Consider the following 18,554-nt stretch of genomic DNA (forward strand, 5'->3'; position numbering starts at 1 on the left):
TATCGTCATTGTTTTCATTATTTGAATTATCGTTGTTTATTTTCTTCGATGATTTAGAAATACAGACAACGGTCCAATTCAACAATTTGAACGCAAGGATAGAAAATGTTATTATTCATGAAAGTAAACATAATAATAATAGTTAATACTGTAATAACTATAGAACAATTAAATACAACAATTCAAGTAGGAGTAATATTATTATTTCGTCATCGGTCAGCTCCGTCACTCGATATGGGAGTGGTTAGGAAAATATTTGAAGTGACTGAGGATGATAAAAATAAAATAGAACATTATTTTTCATTATAACGGAAATTAAAAGCAGGAACTCAACAGCTCGGCTCGGATAACAAGCCCGGCAAGTGCATAGACATAATCTGTCAATCTCATATTCTCCTAATCTCGTCTATCTTTTGGTACCAGACCCACTCCAGAAAAGTATTACTTTACACACTCAATAAAATATTAAAACTGTCCGTCACCAAGTCAAGTCATAACACCAATTAAAATAATGGACTATCACAAAGTAAACAAAAACGAGCTGTTCTATAATTGTACCATAGGTATTTTATGATGTGACAATAACAAACGAATAATAAACAATAAAAAAGTCCCTCAAATCAATTCCTTATTAAGTAAGTACTTGTAATTATCATTAGTTCTTATAATTTTGATATTAACCTAATAAACAGGTATTATTGATTCAAAACAAATTATTTAAAATGTTGTCTTGATGGTGTCTATGTGGAGAAATATTGTGATCGTTGAAATAAACACGAACAACAAGTATAATTGTTGTGTTTCTCGTAGAAAATGTGGAGAGAGAATAGAATTACAGTGCGTAATTTATTACAACAGATAATTGTTTATGTCAGCTGTGTATTTTACATTTTTACTCCGTCTCAGTTGATAGATAAATATAAAATTGATATTAAAATATGAAAATTATTTGAGTAAGTGAGTTACCATTATATTGCTTGACAGCAATGTTACCATACACCTCGGTCGCTGTAACTTATAACTTATAAGTTGAAATAGTTATACAATATAAACATACAGGTACCTAAATTCAATAAAAACTAATATAAACTTAACATTTAAGTTAGGTATTTAACCTAACTAATTCTAATATAATGCGTTCTATTGACTATAATATGTTAATATGTAACGTACCTTATAAATTATAAATCGGTACCTAAATTAATACTTAAATTTAGTTAAATTGTTATTTGTAATACTAATATATACTAATTTATTGTAATACTATAATAATATTTTGTGTTCGTGGTTATTCCAATTTTCGACGAACGTAGTCATCGTAATCTATAGCTTGTACTTTGTGTCTGGACAAGATATATATAATTTTATTATAAAGTAACCAACCCATAATTTTGAAAGGAATATATGTATATTTTCAAGCATCAACTAAAAGGTTATTAGCTTACATTAAATAATTAGATAAATAAAATAGTATCAATGTTAAGCTGTAATTATCATTTTATGTTTTTCCTTTAAACTTCAACAAAAGCTGCTCAAGAACGGCCACCTACTAATATTTAGTATGTAGGCCAGTATAATTATTAACATGCCGGTAGTTATCTATTTTGTATTTTTATTTGCTTTTTTTAGGTTTAATAGCTTTCAGGTGATATACGTGATTGGTTATTATATACTTTTTACATATTTATTTATTTAACAGGCTATGCCTTTTTTATATAATGTGTATTAAAAGTAAATTATGTAACATAAGCATATACTATATACATAATCAAATTAATACAACAATTGAATAAAGAAAAAAAGATTTTAAACTTAAAAATTAAGGTTCACGTTGGCGTTTGCCCTCAATCTTCTCATTTGTTTTATACCTAAATAATTTGTGGTGGTATGAGGGACATAAAAAGGAGTGGTATATATGAACTTAATTTGTTAATATTAGGTTGTGAAAGATGGGACGAGGGAGCAGAAAACAGTAATTTAAAATTATTTTTGTATTATTCATATTTTTATGCAGGCTTCAAACCTTGTCTGGAACTTATTCATTTTTCAAACAAACAAATTTAAGAAGTGGGCCAAAACACAATAATATTGGATTTTACATACCTACGCAAATGTAACGATGCTAAATCCAAATGACGCCACTGCAACTAAATACTAGGATTCAGGAGTCATGCCTTGAAGATAGGTAAAGGTATAAATGTTTAATATATTTTATAAATTAAAATACTAGTTAAATATAACAAAACTGGGGATGAAGGGATGAGCAAGTTCTTAAAAAATTACTCATACCAATACTTGGAGGATTCCCAAAATCATTAGTTTGGTTCTCGACATTGATTCTGATTAATTGTATATGTATAAAAAAACAGTTAATACATATATTATGAATTATGATATACTTGAAAGTTTATGAGTGACGTTTTCAACTTTTTTGAAAGAAATTAATTTTTGACTATTCTCAGGCCACGTCATGTAATATATATTGCGGTAAATATAAACTATCTGACTATACAATTGCTTTATCATATACTTTATATGACAACATTAAGCAGAGCTCGATATTATACCCTTCATCCACCTGAGAACACGCCTATGCAATTGGTACTATGATACTGTATGACTTCAATCAAAATTTTTAATTAAAAAAATTAAGTGCATAATTTAATATAACAACGTTTCTATATTATTATTTATCATAAATAATTAAATTTCGATCAATAATCTTCTGCTTCATCAGTACTTAAGATTTTTAGAAACTGATGAAACCAATATAATCAATTTAAACAAAAATAAACTTAACTTGATAAATAGATTAACAGAAATATAGGTAATTGTTGTCTTGCCTATATTATCTTTGTAAATCAAATTAATGTCCAACAATATAATATAATATACAGGGTGTCCCGTGAGGATATACCCATGAGCCGTAGAGTGGGACTTGTCGCCCGTGCAAAAACCGGTTTTTTGCTGTTTCACCTATTATTGATTAAAAATCAGGAGATTAATAAAATTAAAATGTTGAAACTTCAATATTTTCAGAAAAATGAACTCTACAAAATGGCTTCAATTTTTTTTTTAAATAATTGATAAAAAAAATATATTTTTTAACCTTTTTACCGAAACATAAAAAAAAATTAAAACATGAAGGGTTATTTGTAGACTTGTAGTGCTTATCTCTGTTAGTCTTAATAAAAACAAGAATTATGATATCTAAATTATTTCAGGAGATATCGCAATGAGTAAATCCTCACGGGACACCCTGTATAGATGGAAAACTGAACAAAAAATACCTTTCAACAAATAACAATAATCTTATCTTATTTTACCCAAACAAAATAATGTATATCATTGTTCATAATATATAATATATTTAAATATTTAAAAACATTGCCTCAAGCTAATTACAAAAACATAATTTAGGATAGTACTTACTACTTATACAGCCATATAAATACACACATTGTCATAAAAGTTTTAACAATTTATTATGACCTTAAATAGCAGTTTAATATACTAGGTAGACTTATTATACAGCAGTAAAAGTGTAGGTACGATACCAATTTACAATAATATATTAACTCAACAGATTTGGACCAAATTCATTTCCTTCTAACATAATTAAGTACTCACACACAATTTCAAATACCTTAGGTAGGTACTTAGATTTAATTAATTTATAATTATTATAGGTACCTCTTACTTATTACTTGTTTTGGATAATACCAACACCATTTTCATTATAATATATGAGCAAATATAATATGACTATAAAGTATAAATAATAATGTGAGTTATTTTTTTTATTATACTTTTTGAGTTAGCAGGAACAAACAATTCGTATAAAAAAAATATTGGTGAATTTATGAACAAATAACATTTTGTGAAAAATATTTTATGTAAGACAACAAATTAACAAGTAACAACGATAACAAACATGTTTTGGTATTAAACAACGAATACCCTGTCGAGTGTGGTTCGACTCCGGCACATCAAAATATACAACATTTACAAATTGCATTTACCCTGACATAATTTACTTTAATAATCTTACACAATATTAATAGCTGGTCCAATTCTAACATGTTTTAACTTTTGCCAGGGTGTTACCCCGCGATGTTCTTTTTAAAGTGGTTTAGAATATATATCACTGGCCAACTCATCCAGTGTAATTTCTTTATCTTCCTTTGATTTAATAACCGCTTGATCAATTTCTACTTTTATTTCACTATCGATTTTCTGAATAAAACACAAGAATTTTTCAATGAAATTCACTAAATACTAATAATTATTTAATATAATTTATATTATAAGTATAATGTATTAAAATTATTACCTTGAGATCGTCAACGATTGCTAGGTTGGTAGATAGAATTTTTTCTTTAAACGATGTAATTGGGTCTCTAGTCATCCTTACAGCTTGAATTTCAGCTCGAGTTCTGTAAGATGTGCCAGGATCCGACATTGAATGACCGGAATACCTGTAGGTAACTGTTTCTAAAAGTATTGGACCATTCCCATTAACACAATGATCCACCGCAAACTTTGATGCTTCCCTGACAGCCAATACGTCCATGCCATCTACCTAATTTTAATAATACAAAATTGACAGAATAGAGTTACTAGGTATTCAGCATTCATCTTGATTTCTTCAAATCATAGTCATCTCATCCATTACTGCAGTGACTCACACATTACTCAATGTGGAACTAAAAGGTAGATCTACAGTTTTTTCATTACTAGTATTTTGAGATAATAATAATAAAAGTTGTTAGTAATTATTAGGGCAGTGGAAAGGATGGGCCTATGTTACCCTAAAACATCACACAAATATGTTAGCACTTGTGCAAAACATTTTTTTTAGCAGCTTATTTAATGAATATCAAAACATAATTAATTAAAAGCATCTAAAATAAGAATGAACTTGAAGAAGACACGGTCACAAACAATACTTAAGTCGACAGTGCGTGAAGGCTTTCAAATAATCAAATGGTATACGGAACTGATTGACATTTTAATAACGTGAGGTACCTATTGAAATGATAATGTGAAAACTAAGAAAATAAAAGTAATTTGATGCCTCAATATTGTATTCATGTACATATTAATAATTTTCTCACATCATTAAATGGCAAAGAAGCTGAAATTATGGTAAATTATAGTATGAATACAGCCATATTGGACATATGTAGGTTTGTACCTACTAAAAATATAGAATGAATTAAAATACACATATTTTTTTTGAATAATATAATAGATTGAGTATATATTACCACGAAAATCGATTTTTATCGAGCATTTGAGGAAAAAAAATTTTAATCGAATCTTTAAATTCTAACGAATGCCGGGGTGGGTTTTCACACTATTTTTACCCAAATGCCAGGTATGTAATCGCCCCTGGTGTAGTAAGACGTGTTTGACGCTGACCGTTCTGAACTCGTTCCCATTGCATATCCATTGTTCTCGCAGACAAATACGCAGGGCAGGTTCCATAGTTTAGCCATATTGTATGCTTCAAACACTTGTCCTTGATTTGAAGCTCCATCTCCGTACAAAGCAAAGCATACTCCTCCTGTGCCTAAGTATTGTGCAGCCAATGCAATGCCCGCTCCTAAAGGAACCTAAACCAGAATTAAGCGAATAATAAATATCAAATGACAAATAGTATATGTATAGGTTAGGTTAGAGATTATCTGAGAACTAAACAAAATTATTTTATTTTTACCCATATTTGAGATAATAGTTAACAATTTCTTGTACGTATAATGGTAAACTATTAAAAAACCCAACTACTATGTTATATATGATATCTATACAAAGTATACTATATTTATGTAGGTCTAAATCGAAAAGGTCATATTTCCGTTTTATTTTGTAAATTGGGACTATAAAAAATTATAAGGCCTGTGATAAATGTTTATTATAATGTATAAACTTAAAATTTAAGTATACAAATTAATTAAAGTTCGAACATTTGAAGTGTAATGATGATATTAAATAAAACGATATACGTTTAACCGTTTAAGTAATAGTCTTACGATTTAATTTTACAAGATATAGGTTCCTTACTTTGCTATACTAGAGTATGCTCAGTGGAGTAATTTAGGGGGAGGGGATGCAAGGTGGGCGTTTGCTCCTATCTGATTTTAGAAGCAGCCCGATGGGCCGGTGCCCAGGCATGTTTATTTCAAATAACCATTACTATATTTTATTAGAAACATATTATTGAAAACATGACTATTTCTTTAAATTTTTTTTTTTTAAAGTTCTTATTTGGACTGGTGAAAACTTTGTCCCCCCCCTCCCCTCTATTAAAATCTGTGTTATTTAAGAACAGGAATACATTATGATTTATAGGTACTAACCTGAGCGCCGACGATGCCGTTTCCACCATAAAAGTTTTTACCATACATGTGCATGGAACCACCTTTACCACGAGCTACCCCTCCAATTCGACCGGTAAGTTCACACAGCACCTCCACAGGTTTTGCACCCATCAAGTACGTCCAGCCGTGAACACGGTACGCTGATATTATTGAGTCCTGTTCGCGGAATGCCGATTTCATACCCACTGCGCAAGCTTCCTATATAATATTATTGTATGTATACCCGATTAAGGACGTCGACAGCTTTGCCAATAAAATCGATTGCCGTTGAACAATCAAAATCAATATGGACAGGTACCAACCTGTCCAGAGTATAAGTGACAGAATCCTCTGACAATTTTCTCCTTGTACAAGTTACCGGCTGCCGTCTCTATACGTCTGATGTACTGCATTTGCTTGTAATAATTTATGGCATCTTCTTTGGTTACGGTTACTGTGGTACTGGGTCCGGATTCTAATTTGTGAAGTTTGAAAGCCTACACACCAAAAATGTGTTATTAGGTACCTTTCGTTTTAATACTTTACACGTCGATAAATAAATTAAAACACCTTTATTATGTATATTCAAGTAGAAATTATTAAAACCCATATTGTGTTTTTTATAAAAATAATATTAATAAAAAAGAATATAATATTACTTATTTGAAAGTATAAATCATAATTCTAGACTTGCTGCATAGTATTAAAAGTCGTTTTAAATATTTTATATTATAAGTTAACTTTTTATTTTCAAATATCATTCTTCGGGGGTTTTTATAGAACGCAACTAGCTATATAATCATTCTTAGAAATTATATAATCATTCTTAGAATTAATAGTAAATGCATGACTAAATAAAAAAATTTATTTAGTCATGAGTAAATGTATAATATTATCAATAATTGTTTATACCAATATATACTGGATGATTCACCAATAATGTCCACCATATTATTTTCTTTTAATACGTTATGACTAGTAATACGTAATGAATTTATTCAAACTTAGATTTTTTAAATTTTAAGTTTAGCTATTTAGGACCTTATAAGGATAATATTTTCAAATACTTACATTTTTATACAATTTAATGAGTGTCCTATGGCATTTATAACTTTTATTTTAAAATGAGAACCACTCTTTTTTTAAATTATCAAGGAGATGATTTTTTTCAAAAATGTTGAAGCTTATAAATCGGAATTCTAAGGAGCAGTTGCCGAGTTATTAAACATTAAGTACCTACTAAGGATAATAATCCACGATAATTGATAACAAATTTAATTATATAGGGCGTATAGGTATAAAGTGTATTATTTTATGTACAAAATATGATAAGTAATTATTATTAATTTGTTAAAATTGTATAATTTCCAAAATTACTGAGTATAATAAAAATTAGACTATACATTAATTTTTATATTTTATGTAAAAGCATTGATTAGGAATATTTTATAATTATCTATATTAAACAAAGTGTAATGACTCAAAAAGGTTTATCATTGAATACAAATTTAACACATTCATTTACAGTGACCCACTAGTCACTGGACACCACTGTACAGTAGAGTGATACCCACTTACCCGCCTTTTCGAGTAGGTAGGTTTTCTAATTTTATTTTAAATATTACAAACTTTTATATCAAATGTGGCTTCAGTTGCAAGGTTTCTGCATTGCCATGTTGACGTTAACTTCTGTAAAAACAAAATGAAATAAAGTCATTAACACATTTTTTTATCGAATCGAACTTATTTTGTTCAATATTTGGAAAAGTACCTAATTAGTATACCTCAGTATATTATATATTATATAACAATATTATGACGATTTAGAATAATTTAAAAACGTTTGAATAATTCGAAACTGTTTATAGTCATGTATTATTTTAATAATATGTACCAACTTATCAAAAACTTGCATTGCTCTAAATGTATCATTATTATTATAATTATATTTTTTAATGACGTTTTTATTGGCATGGTAAATTCTTGTTTGAGAGTCAACAAAAATAAATGTTGTCTCATAATTTCAGTAGATGACTAATTTATTATAAAATATTTTGTTTACTTGTAAACTAAATATAAATAATGAACTGTTTTCTTAACTATTCTATATCAAGGTACTTAAATGAAAACCCTTAACAATTGTTGTGAACCACAGCTAATCGAAAATATAAATTGTCGGTATATTGTTAAATGTATATGCTGCTATTGCCTAGTATATAGTACAGATACATCATGTTTATCACTACACAATATCAATGTGACAAAGTTGCGCAGTAGTAGATATTTGAACTTTGGGTACATCATTAATTCGCAAATAGGTAATAATAGTTATCGATCGGCAAACACCTTTCGCCAGTAAGTACTTACCATTTATAACACAGGTACAATATCATACTACAAACACTGTCTTGCCTGTTGACAAAATAATCAAATGTTTGGCTTAGCGCCCGTATACTAAAATAAACGCGGCTCGCTTCACCGGCTTGTCTGCTATTCAATGTTTTAACCCTCAATAGGCACATTTTCGTTACGTTCGAAATGTATTAATTTTGTAGTTTATCATTCGAGGAAGTAAACCCATACTTTTGCCACCCTGTTTACTTACACATATTTATGACCCGTGTTTGGCTCGCTCGTCGAGTAATAATTAATAATATATGTCTATTTGTCATCACGCTGCATTGTCTGGTGAGGATAGATTACACTATTAATAAATTCTATTGCATGTTAGTAGTTGAAATTTCGATTTTAAATCCTCTTTCGGGAGTAAAATTAGCCCCCCCCCCATTTCTGACAATCACCTAATATGCTTAGTGTACGACCACGGTCTATAGGTATACAACTATACAAGAGTACAAGACCATGCCTAGACCTACCTCACAGACCACAGATTTGTAAAAAATATAGTAGTGCTTTGCACGGGGCAGCATATGCAGCAAATGTTGCATCTATTGCTTAAGAAAACCTATTTATTTAATGGCTGATTTCGTGTATAATTAAAAGAACTACTTTTCAAGATCTATTTTCTTCCAGTCTTATTAGTAGTCTTATTAACTAATAATTCATATAATTATTGTAAGTTAGTCTCGGGTATCATAGATTAGTAGAATATATAGGTAGGTACGATGTATATTAATTTGATGAGCTTTGATGAATGCCAAACACCAGAATGGTGATAATAATTGTTGTCTTCTATGTAAACTAAGAACTAAGAAGATGTATGTAGAGCTTACCAAATAATTATAACAAATTTAATTTATATATACATAAGTCGTAAATACTTATACCTAATACAAAACATATTTTACTACAATATACACAATACACATACAGAGGTAACACACCTCTCAAAATATACCTATCATTTTTAAGAATATTGACACAGGTACATAATTCAAACAAATTTAGGAATATTTCCTAAACCTAGATTTCTTTTTAAGTATTTCTTTTAAATTATTCAAGAACTATTGATTTTGATAATTTAAAAACAGAAAATCAGTTTAGGTAATTTATATCTCATCCAATGTTTAATAATGATTGTTAATTAAAAATAATAGTTTATAGTAAAAAAAACAAACCGCAATCCATTAAAGAATTTTGAAATATTTTATTTTTCATTTGAAAAGAAATGCAGATGCAAATCACCTACAGTTCTATGTGGCCTATATAATTCTAGCCTCCTCCCCCTAAAAATAGGATAATATGGAGATGCTGCAGCCCCACTTGGATCCAATTCCTGTTCACGTCCGTAAATACAATTCAGCTGTAAACGAACTGTATATAAGTGGTACGTACAAAATATAATGTTACAGAGGGTAAAAGGGGATTGGCCTATAACGTTCAAAAATCGAAATGATACCAGTACCATGTATTACGCACACGATTTCTCAACCTATACCCATAGGTACAATTTGGGTTGAGGCTTGGGTGTGCTTAGCACCCCCCAATTTTGAAATGATCACCCCCAAATTTTTTCATTTGCATTTTAATAGTCATTATGCCGACATCCATAACCATGAGATAATTTGAAAAAAAATAGAGGGACTTCAGCACCCCAGTTTTTTTGCACTGAAATTGCTCCCTTGCAGTCCATATTAATTGTAAGTACCTATTTTACACTTCGGCGGGTCATATTATGGTTCACTCTTTCAATACTGTATTACTGCATGCAAACCATTCACCAAATCATGTTGTGAGTTCTATTAAAATAATATTTTCAACCACTACGTTTGATACGATATTGTATTAGTTATATATATATATATTACATAGTTTACCTGCAGGGTGTAGCGGACAGCTGACACGTTCTTAGTAGTAAGGGTTATCATCGTGTGTGCGGAGCCGACGGATTGATAACAATATGAAAATAGGAAAGTTTAGAAAGTTTTACAGCGTTGGTAGAAAGCGTGAACCTAACCGGATTGCGAGGTGGTGGAATGATGTGCGGCCAAGGCGTTACGGACAGCAATGCAACAACGCTCGGCCAGGGCGTTACGCGCACTAATGCAACAACGCTCGATACACACAACTTTGCTCACTATTATTATTATTATTGCTGTTACGTATTTCTGTCGTGGCGTTTTATACGCTCAAAGCGACCGTTTTTCGAATCGATGACTGTTAAGGCAGGTCTAGACAACGTCGGCAGTGTCGTCAGATGGCGCTGCCTGTCGTTGGTGACCTTTTTGAAAAACATAAAATTTATAATTTTTTCTTATTTCTGAATCTAGTGCCTAATATTATACTATTTTGGTACTTCCAGGGCTACGTCGACCTACGATGAGCCTATAATAGAAGGCAGAGAAAAAGTCCACGAAAAAAAGACCACAGAAAAAAAGCCTAAAAAAAAAAATTAAATATTGATGTGAACACATGTACCTATACTCTACTCCTAATTGGTAATTAATAATTCATAAATTATTATAGCCAATATAGGCAATTTTATATGTGGATATCTACTCAATTAATAAGAAAAATTTTTTTGACCTATTTATTCAATGAAAATTTTCAAGTAAAAAAATGTTATGTCTGAATATAGTTTATGCTTAAATATTAACTATATATTTAAAAAAAGTTGTAATAGTAAAAAAAAATTAAATATAAATATGAACATAATATACATAATATACAGTGTTAAAAGTTATAAGTAAAAAAATATCATGGGTTTAAGTATAACATCTTAGGTATATTATATACCTTAGTATAATACTACTACATTGTCTACATTTATACAAAAATTATACATAGTAATAATTTATGACATTATTTTCATTATAATATATTATATTACCTAATTACTAATTAAGTGTAGAGACGTAGAGTATACATATGTTCACATAAATATTTAATTTTTTTTTTCTGGACTTTTATTCCGTGATTCGCTTATAAATTATAATACATAGGTTATTGGGCTCCACAATACTTCACAGACTACAATTTATAGGTATTATAGGCTCAAATTTTCTTTATGACCAAAACAGGTGCTGTTGTCTGAAAACAATAATACTTGCAGACAACCGCTGCAAACTCGTCTAGAATTCTATATAATTCTAAATGTTTTGAAAACTAATGTTCCAATCCAATATTTTTCATAATAATACAATATCGCTAAAATCATATATTAATATATTTATATATTATTGATATCTTTGTATAACCTTTCATAGAATAATTTTTAGACCAACCATGGGCACTATATTTTGCAGAGGGATCACCACCATTTTTGAAATTAGCACCAGTTTTTGGAGGGGAATGGGTGAAGTTGCTCATGCCAGTGGCGTATTAAGGAATTTGTCATAGGGAGGGTCCAGATAATTTTCAGAACACAGAGCGCCGTAGTGGACTTTGCCCCCACACCCGCCAATTTCTCTTTATTAAATAAATATACCATATTAAATTTATAAGTCATGTCAAATTTTTAAGTTTTTCATTATTTTATATACCATATCATCTTATCATAAACTTTGTAATAATAATAAAACTAGGATAAACTAACTAGTTATGAAAGCAATTCACTAGTAAACTAATAAATTGCTGACATGGATACGTAGTTAGTTTTTCATTATTACAACAATTTAAAATTTATATTTAAGTGCTTAAAAAAACACACGAGAACTTAAGAACTGTTGTCTATTTATTGTATTTTAATAACATTGTTATTGTGATATCCTCGTCGTGTAAGTCATAATCAAGTGGAAAAAACTTGGTAGGTTGTAGGTAAGTAATTAATAAAAAAATGGGGGACTTTAGCACTACATGTCTCTTAATTGGAATTGATCTTAGATCATATACTAGTATATGATCTAAGGAATTGACCTCTAAAGGTTACCTTGGTCTTACTGTCTTAGGTAGTATGTATGTCAGACGTCAGTAGGTAGTAGGTACGTGTAATTAAAAACATAGTATGTAGTATGTAGGTTTCTGCTTGAAATTCAAATGTTTTCCGTTAGTAGAAGTTTCACAGACAAATAATATAAGAGCGAAAAAATAAGGCGATGCAAATGCCTATGGGTCTTAGCAAAACCTATTTTTTTCATACTTTATTACTAGAGGTCTGCGACTACTTAGTACAATCAAACGAACCCGATAAGGGTTACATGGGTCCATGGGTAACATGGACTATTAAATAATGGATTTTTTTACAGTCCAATCCACGGCTGTGATCCTATATCCTAACACACGTATTGGCTACCCAATGTTTCTATAACCTTTTTATTTTATAGGAACTAAGCCACTATTATAGGCAATCTGTGGCAGCAATTAGTAACGAATGGGTGACACACAGTAAATAATTTATTTATAATATGTTTATGCCTTTACCCAATACACTTCACTGTACAGTGTACACGAAATACGAATTCACTATTTGTTTAAAGAAAAAATTTCGAAAAATGTTCGAAAAAATTTGTTATTTTGAATTTTGATATACGTAATACTATTTTCTTATCATAAATTTGTTATCAAATAATGTGATAATAACAAAAATACTTATAAGTTAAAATAAATAGTAATTGTTAGTTATATCATGATATATAGTATGTTCAGTGTTCACTGTAAAAATAAAGTGGCCACCTATTACCAAAAATATATATATTATATTAATTAAATTAACTTCACGATTAATCTGAGCAGTGAATACTGGCTTAAGCTTAAGTAAAGATAGTTTTATATTATATTGGTATTATTTATACCAATATTATATTGGTAAATTACTACAAAGTTTACATAAACAATTTATTTTTATAGGTAAAAGAATCATGGCAAGTCCAGCAAATAAATCAGCATCGAAGAATGTTGTATTGGACACATCAAAAGATACTAACAACTCCAAATTGACGAGTAAAGAAATTAGAGAAGAATACTTTAATCAACTACGTTCGTGGTTGAATACTGTAAACAGTTATCAGTGCTACTACAATAAATTGCAACGAGAGTCTTTTCAAAACAACTACCGGCAAGTTTTGAAAAATACTAATGAAGTTCCTAAGGTTGTACCTAACGCTGTACCTAATGTGCGTGAAACAACAACTGTTAATCAATTTGTGGGTATGTATTATTCTCATTCTATATCAGATGACAAATTGTTTCATTCTATGTTGTTTATTTAGGGATAAGATGCCAGATACCGTCTTTATGGAAACGTTTTGGGGCTGAATTCATCGATTTTTTGCTGTTAAGCTTTATAAAATTCTTGATTGCTTACTTTATTGTAGATTCAATTCTTGACATGTAAGTATAACTTGAATTTTATTATTATGTAATTCAATTTTTTATATTTGATGAAATAAGTACCTATATATTTCAAAATAAATAGCACTTAACTCCTTCACCGGTTTAATATCATAAGCTGTAATTTATATATAATGTTTAAAATCTATGTGTCCAAAGCTATAATATCTTGCTTATTTTAGTTTATAGTAGTAAAATAAATTATTATTAGTATAAAATCGCTATTCTAAAAACAAATAAGAAAAAAATTTGACAGGGTTCAGACACTAGGTCACTTATATCACTGCTCACCTCGGCACTAGTAGCATAGATTATAAAAAACAATATAGACTAAAGTTTCTAAATTTTGTTTTGTTTATTTAAAAATGTTAAGTAATTTACATAATCTATGCTAGTTAGTGTCTTCAGATATTCAATTTTTAAAGAATAATATTAATTGAATCGTCATTAGAATCCTTGCTTACAGTCATTTCTTCAAAATTTTGAATGGTTTGATGGTTGTAGCTTTGTAGGTATACCTAAATAAATACTATAAAATTAGTGTGTATTTCATTTATGTTGAATATTATCTATAATTTTGTATTCTATAACAATGTAATAATCAAATATAAAATAAATATTCCATCATATATTTAAATAAAATGTCAACTGTTTTAAAATGATTGGCTTTTTATTAAAATGTAAGTATAAGTATAATATAATACAATTTTTTTTTTTTTATTAATATTATTTACTTTCATAGATTCATGGTAGACTACTGCTTACATCAGTCACAAATTTACTATAAAAACACATACAGCATGAAAAAATAATAATTAAATAAAAAACTTTTTCTAAGTATTGGCTTTAACTAAAAATCTAAGGCCAATGATCAATACAATTTAATGGACCAATCATAGGTCACTAAATTATGTTTAAAAAACCATTAGCTCAGCTCATTATTGATTCATTAAATGATTAGTGTTATATATCATTTTTTTTTATTGTAAAGCTGAGACATCAATTAATATAATAATAAAGTATAATTGAAAAATAATAATGAACTTCTTAATTACTTAAACATCTTAAACAAATTATTATATTCATTTTTAAATGTGTTTATGTGTATGTTAATACTAATAATAGCACAGTGACAAGTCATAGATTATGCCCCTATACTTAAGCTGGAAGGGCTATGATTTATTTTTTAGATTGAATAAGTTTTTTTTTTTTAGTGATTTTACTAAATATAACAGTATTTTTACACGAGATGACTATAATGTTGACTATACAACAGCAGTAGAAATGACATCTGAACTTTTTTTTATTGAAGTAACACACCGAATAATAGTTTGTGTATATGAGGTAATTTTAAAATTAAAATTAAATTACTCTTACAATAACCTTAGCTATTTTAACCTTTAACTAATACACAATTATTGTATATTTAAATCAAAATCTTCATAATATCATAATCAACTACTTTGATTTTTAGATATATTTTCTACAAGGTAGTACAGTTTTTCAAGGAGGAGCAACAATTGGCAAAAATTTATTAGATCTTACAGTTGTTCGAGCTGATAAACTATCTAATATAAGAGGTCAGCAATCGGATGTCATTGCTTTAACTCCCGGAGGTGATATTGGTTGGAAACGGGCATCACTTCGTTCATTAACTAAAAATTTATTTTTTGCATTCTTGTTTCCACTACCTTTTATCACAGCAGCAGCCAATCAAAACAGATGTGCATATGATGTTTTATGTGGTACAATGGTTGTTGAAGGTATACAACCGCTACGGTGTGAGCAATCTGAACTTATTCCTATTGTATAATATTTAATAATAATTTGTTTAAAATACATTTATTATAACTATAAATATGGGTCACATTGAGTAAAATAATATTTTATTGAAAAAAATGTATTATTTAAATTAGTATAAATGTTTTACAACTTGATAAAATATACAATTGTTTAAATTTGAAATTTTCTATATTTGTAGAATAAGTAAACTTATTAAGTTTTATATTAACTTAAGTTATTAAATTTTGTTTTGTTTGTTTAAAAATGTTAAGTAATTTATATATAATAAACTACATAAGTTTAAATTATTTCTTGTCTTAAAATTGAATTGTATTTAATTTAAAACATAACTGCACAAGTTATTTTTTTTTCAACTCTGATGCTTGATGCTTGTGTTGTTACAATTATTTTTCTACACTTTTAATAGAAAAACGATTTCAAGTAATATGTTTCATCCTTAGTGACTTAATAAGTTGACTAATAACAAGTAAAATTGTTTGAATTTTGAAAATATTACAGCAGTGTTTATTTATTACAGTGTAGTTCCCAATCTCATTAATAATAGTATATATAATGTATTATTCGATCAAAATATTAATTATTTACAAAATTCTAGAACTGTATTGTCATTTCAAATATTTAATAACTAAAACTAAGCATTATCAAGGTAAACATTAAATTAAGGCGCATTACAAGTTATTAATTATTTTTTTTTTACTAAAAATAATCATCTGACACTTGGTGATTAATTGTCGATATTTTTTTTTTTGCTCATAATAGTTGTATAAAATTAATGTTGTTTAAGGTTTTGTTACAGATATTTTTCCATACAGTTAATTATCTAGATTATAGTTTCTTTAATGTATTTTATAACTTTACTCGTTTTTGCTATGAAACTTTATCCTTTAATGTAGGTACCTAATCAGAAAATAATAACTGATATAATATATATATATATATATATTAGATTTCATTGACGGTTGTAAAAGGGTTCAACATCTGAAAGTAGTTAACGATGCAGCTGAACGTGGTATTTCGTTGATTCAAACTTTCAATGGGATAATCACCAATCAAGAAGAACAAAAGCAGTATCTTTTGCAAGTAGTTGAACAACACCGACAGAAGTATCCAAATCCAAATAAATCTACAATCGATGATTGACATTTTGTGTGATGATTATTTTTTATGCAATATTATGATGACCTATAACTTTTTTATATTATTTTTAATTATTAAATTTATTTTTTTTATTCATACACTGAAATATCAATAATATTTTTAAAACAAGTTGCGCAACCAGTAAAAATTGAAATTTTTTCTTGAAATTTTTTATGAACGTTTTTATTAGATGGATAAACAATTTAAGCGGGTGGGACTTTCAGAAATAATTTTTTTTTTTTTATTGTCACCCTAATATATATACTTATATTTCTAGGTACCTACCTTACGAAATATTTGTTTTCTTCTTTTTAAAAGTTTCGTAATTATATAATATGAAATATAAGATTTTAAACCTGTAAATCATAAGGAGAAGGCTGTAGCTAACACCAACTTTCATAGACCTTATAACAGAGGTGCCCAAATGGGCCCTCAAAGGTATTCAATTATCCATTACAAATGTTTAAAACAAAACAAAATATTCAAAAATAGTAAAATTATTACCTAACCTTAATTTTTAATCTCTTCAATAGTCAATAAAATATAAGGAAACAAGTACAAATAATAAATACCTACATCCTGCATGTATATTGTATACCTACTATGTGTCTATGTTGACCTATCCTATGTCTAACAAAAATATATCATTAGATTAATACTGAAATTATTCGTACTTTCATACTTAGTGGCCCGCTCAAAAATAATTATTTACCAAAGTAGAAGTGAGGTTGGGAATCACTACCTTTTATGGCTTATAGACTATAGTAATATAGTTAGGTATACCTATTTAATATCCTAATGATGTATTGATGTCAAATGAGAAGCAAGGGGGTTCCAATTAGCTTTCCACTCAGGACTTATAAATAAATATAAACTGTCAATGGGTCATTATTCATTACTCATTAGTTTATTTTAGTAATTATAGCTAGTACACTTAGGTCTTAAAGAAATACTAACTAGGAATAAATAAGTTTGGTAGGTATATAATTCTTGTATAAAATATTACATCATGGTATATATTTTCAGCCTTGAGTCAACACTGAATATTGTAAGACATCTTCGAATAATTTATAGTTATTTGACCAATAGACATTTATGCATACAAATGTTTAAATTAAATTGGTACCTACGTTTTGAGAAATTATACGTGTTTGTTACAATACCCACTTTCTTACTGCATTTATAAACGTGACTAAAATATCGAGTAACTAGTAGGTACCTACTACTTTTATTCTAGGTTCCGAGCGGAGCGACAAATATATTGATTTTACAACGATGTGTTTTTCTTGTGTCTGAAGAAGTGAAGACACTTAATAGAAAAAATGGTTTGATATTCAATTTTGAGGGAGATTTGTAGTAGCAAATTGGATCTACTTGTTACTTTTGCCGTGACAGAAGGTCATAATAGAAAATTCCTAGTAGGTAGTAGTGTAGTACTACTACCTACTCATCAAAATAATTGGGTAAAAAACAGAAATTATTACTTAAAACAAGTTTTTGACAAAATCGATTTTCTTATCTTAT

General features: G+C 28.4%; 2 protein-coding genes and 1 long non-coding RNA gene across 3 annotated transcripts; 2 read left to right on the forward strand and 1 right to left on the reverse strand.

The window, feature by feature from the left end:
- Positions 1-863: 863 nt before the first annotated feature.
- Positions 864-6,519, forward strand: LOC111033452. The gene is made up of 3 exons (XR_002604421.1): positions 864-1,059; positions 2,015-2,185; positions 6,355-6,519. It is a non-coding gene; the product is annotated as an uncharacterized LOC111033452 (long non-coding RNA).
- Positions 3,447-10,897, reverse strand: LOC111033451 (probable pyruvate dehydrogenase E1 component subunit alpha, mitochondrial). Its single transcript, XM_022314186.1, has 7 exons — positions 10,640-10,897; positions 7,992-8,051; positions 6,686-6,859; positions 6,363-6,581; positions 5,370-5,618; positions 4,334-4,582; positions 3,447-4,236 (listed from the first exon to the last, which is right to left on the reverse strand). The coding sequence occupies exons 1-7, from the start codon at positions 10,688-10,690 to the stop codon at positions 4,123-4,125; spliced, it is 1,116 nt and encodes a 371-aa protein (XP_022169878.1). The 5' UTR covers positions 10,691-10,897; the 3' UTR covers positions 3,447-4,122.
- Positions 10,898-13,358: 2,461 nt separating this feature from the next.
- On the forward strand, positions 13,359-15,942 carry LOC111033454. Its single transcript, XM_022314188.1, has 5 exons — positions 13,359-13,514; positions 13,608-13,907; positions 13,970-14,090; positions 15,305-15,434; positions 15,565-15,942. The coding sequence occupies exons 2-5, from the start codon at positions 13,619-13,621 to the stop codon at positions 15,901-15,903; spliced, it is 879 nt and encodes a 292-aa protein (XP_022169880.1). The 5' UTR covers positions 13,359-13,514; positions 13,608-13,618; the 3' UTR covers positions 15,904-15,942.
- Positions 15,943-18,554: the final 2,612 nt, after the last annotated feature.

Source organism: Myzus persicae, unplaced genomic scaffold (genome assembly GCF_001856785.1).
Source record: "Myzus persicae strain clone G006 unplaced genomic scaffold, MPER_G0061.0, whole genome shotgun sequence".
Taxonomy (NCBI): Eukaryota; Metazoa; Arthropoda; class Insecta; order Hemiptera; family Aphididae; genus Myzus; species Myzus persicae.

What these genes read in the sequence shown, in the direction of transcription:
- LOC111033454 (XM_022314188.1), top strand. Translation starts at nt 13,619, where the DNA reads ATGGCAAGTCCAGCAAATAAATCAGCATCGAAGAATGTTGTATTGGAC. An exon ending in AACTGTTAATCAATTTGTGG is followed by an intron (nt 13,908 to 13,969) that starts GTATGTATTATT and finishes TTGTTTATTTAG; the next exon opens with GGATAAGATGCCAGATACCG. An exon ending in TAATAGTTTGTGTATATGAG is followed by an intron (nt 15,435 to 15,564) that starts GTAATTTTAAAA and finishes TTTGATTTTTAG; the next exon opens with ATATATTTTCTACAAGGTAG.
- LOC111033451 (XM_022314186.1), bottom strand. Translation starts at nt 10,690, where the DNA reads ATGATAACCCTTACTACTAAGAACGTGTCAGCTGTCCGCTACACCCTG. An exon ending in AAGCCACATTTGATATAAAA is followed by an intron (nt 6,860 to 7,991) that starts GTTTGTAATATT and finishes TTTGGTGTGTAG; the next exon opens with GCTTTCAAACTTCACAAATT. An exon ending in ACGGCATCGTCGGCGCTCAG is followed by an intron (nt 5,619 to 6,362) that starts GTTAGTACCTAT and finishes ATTCTGGTTTAG; the next exon opens with GTTCCTTTAGGAGCGGGCAT.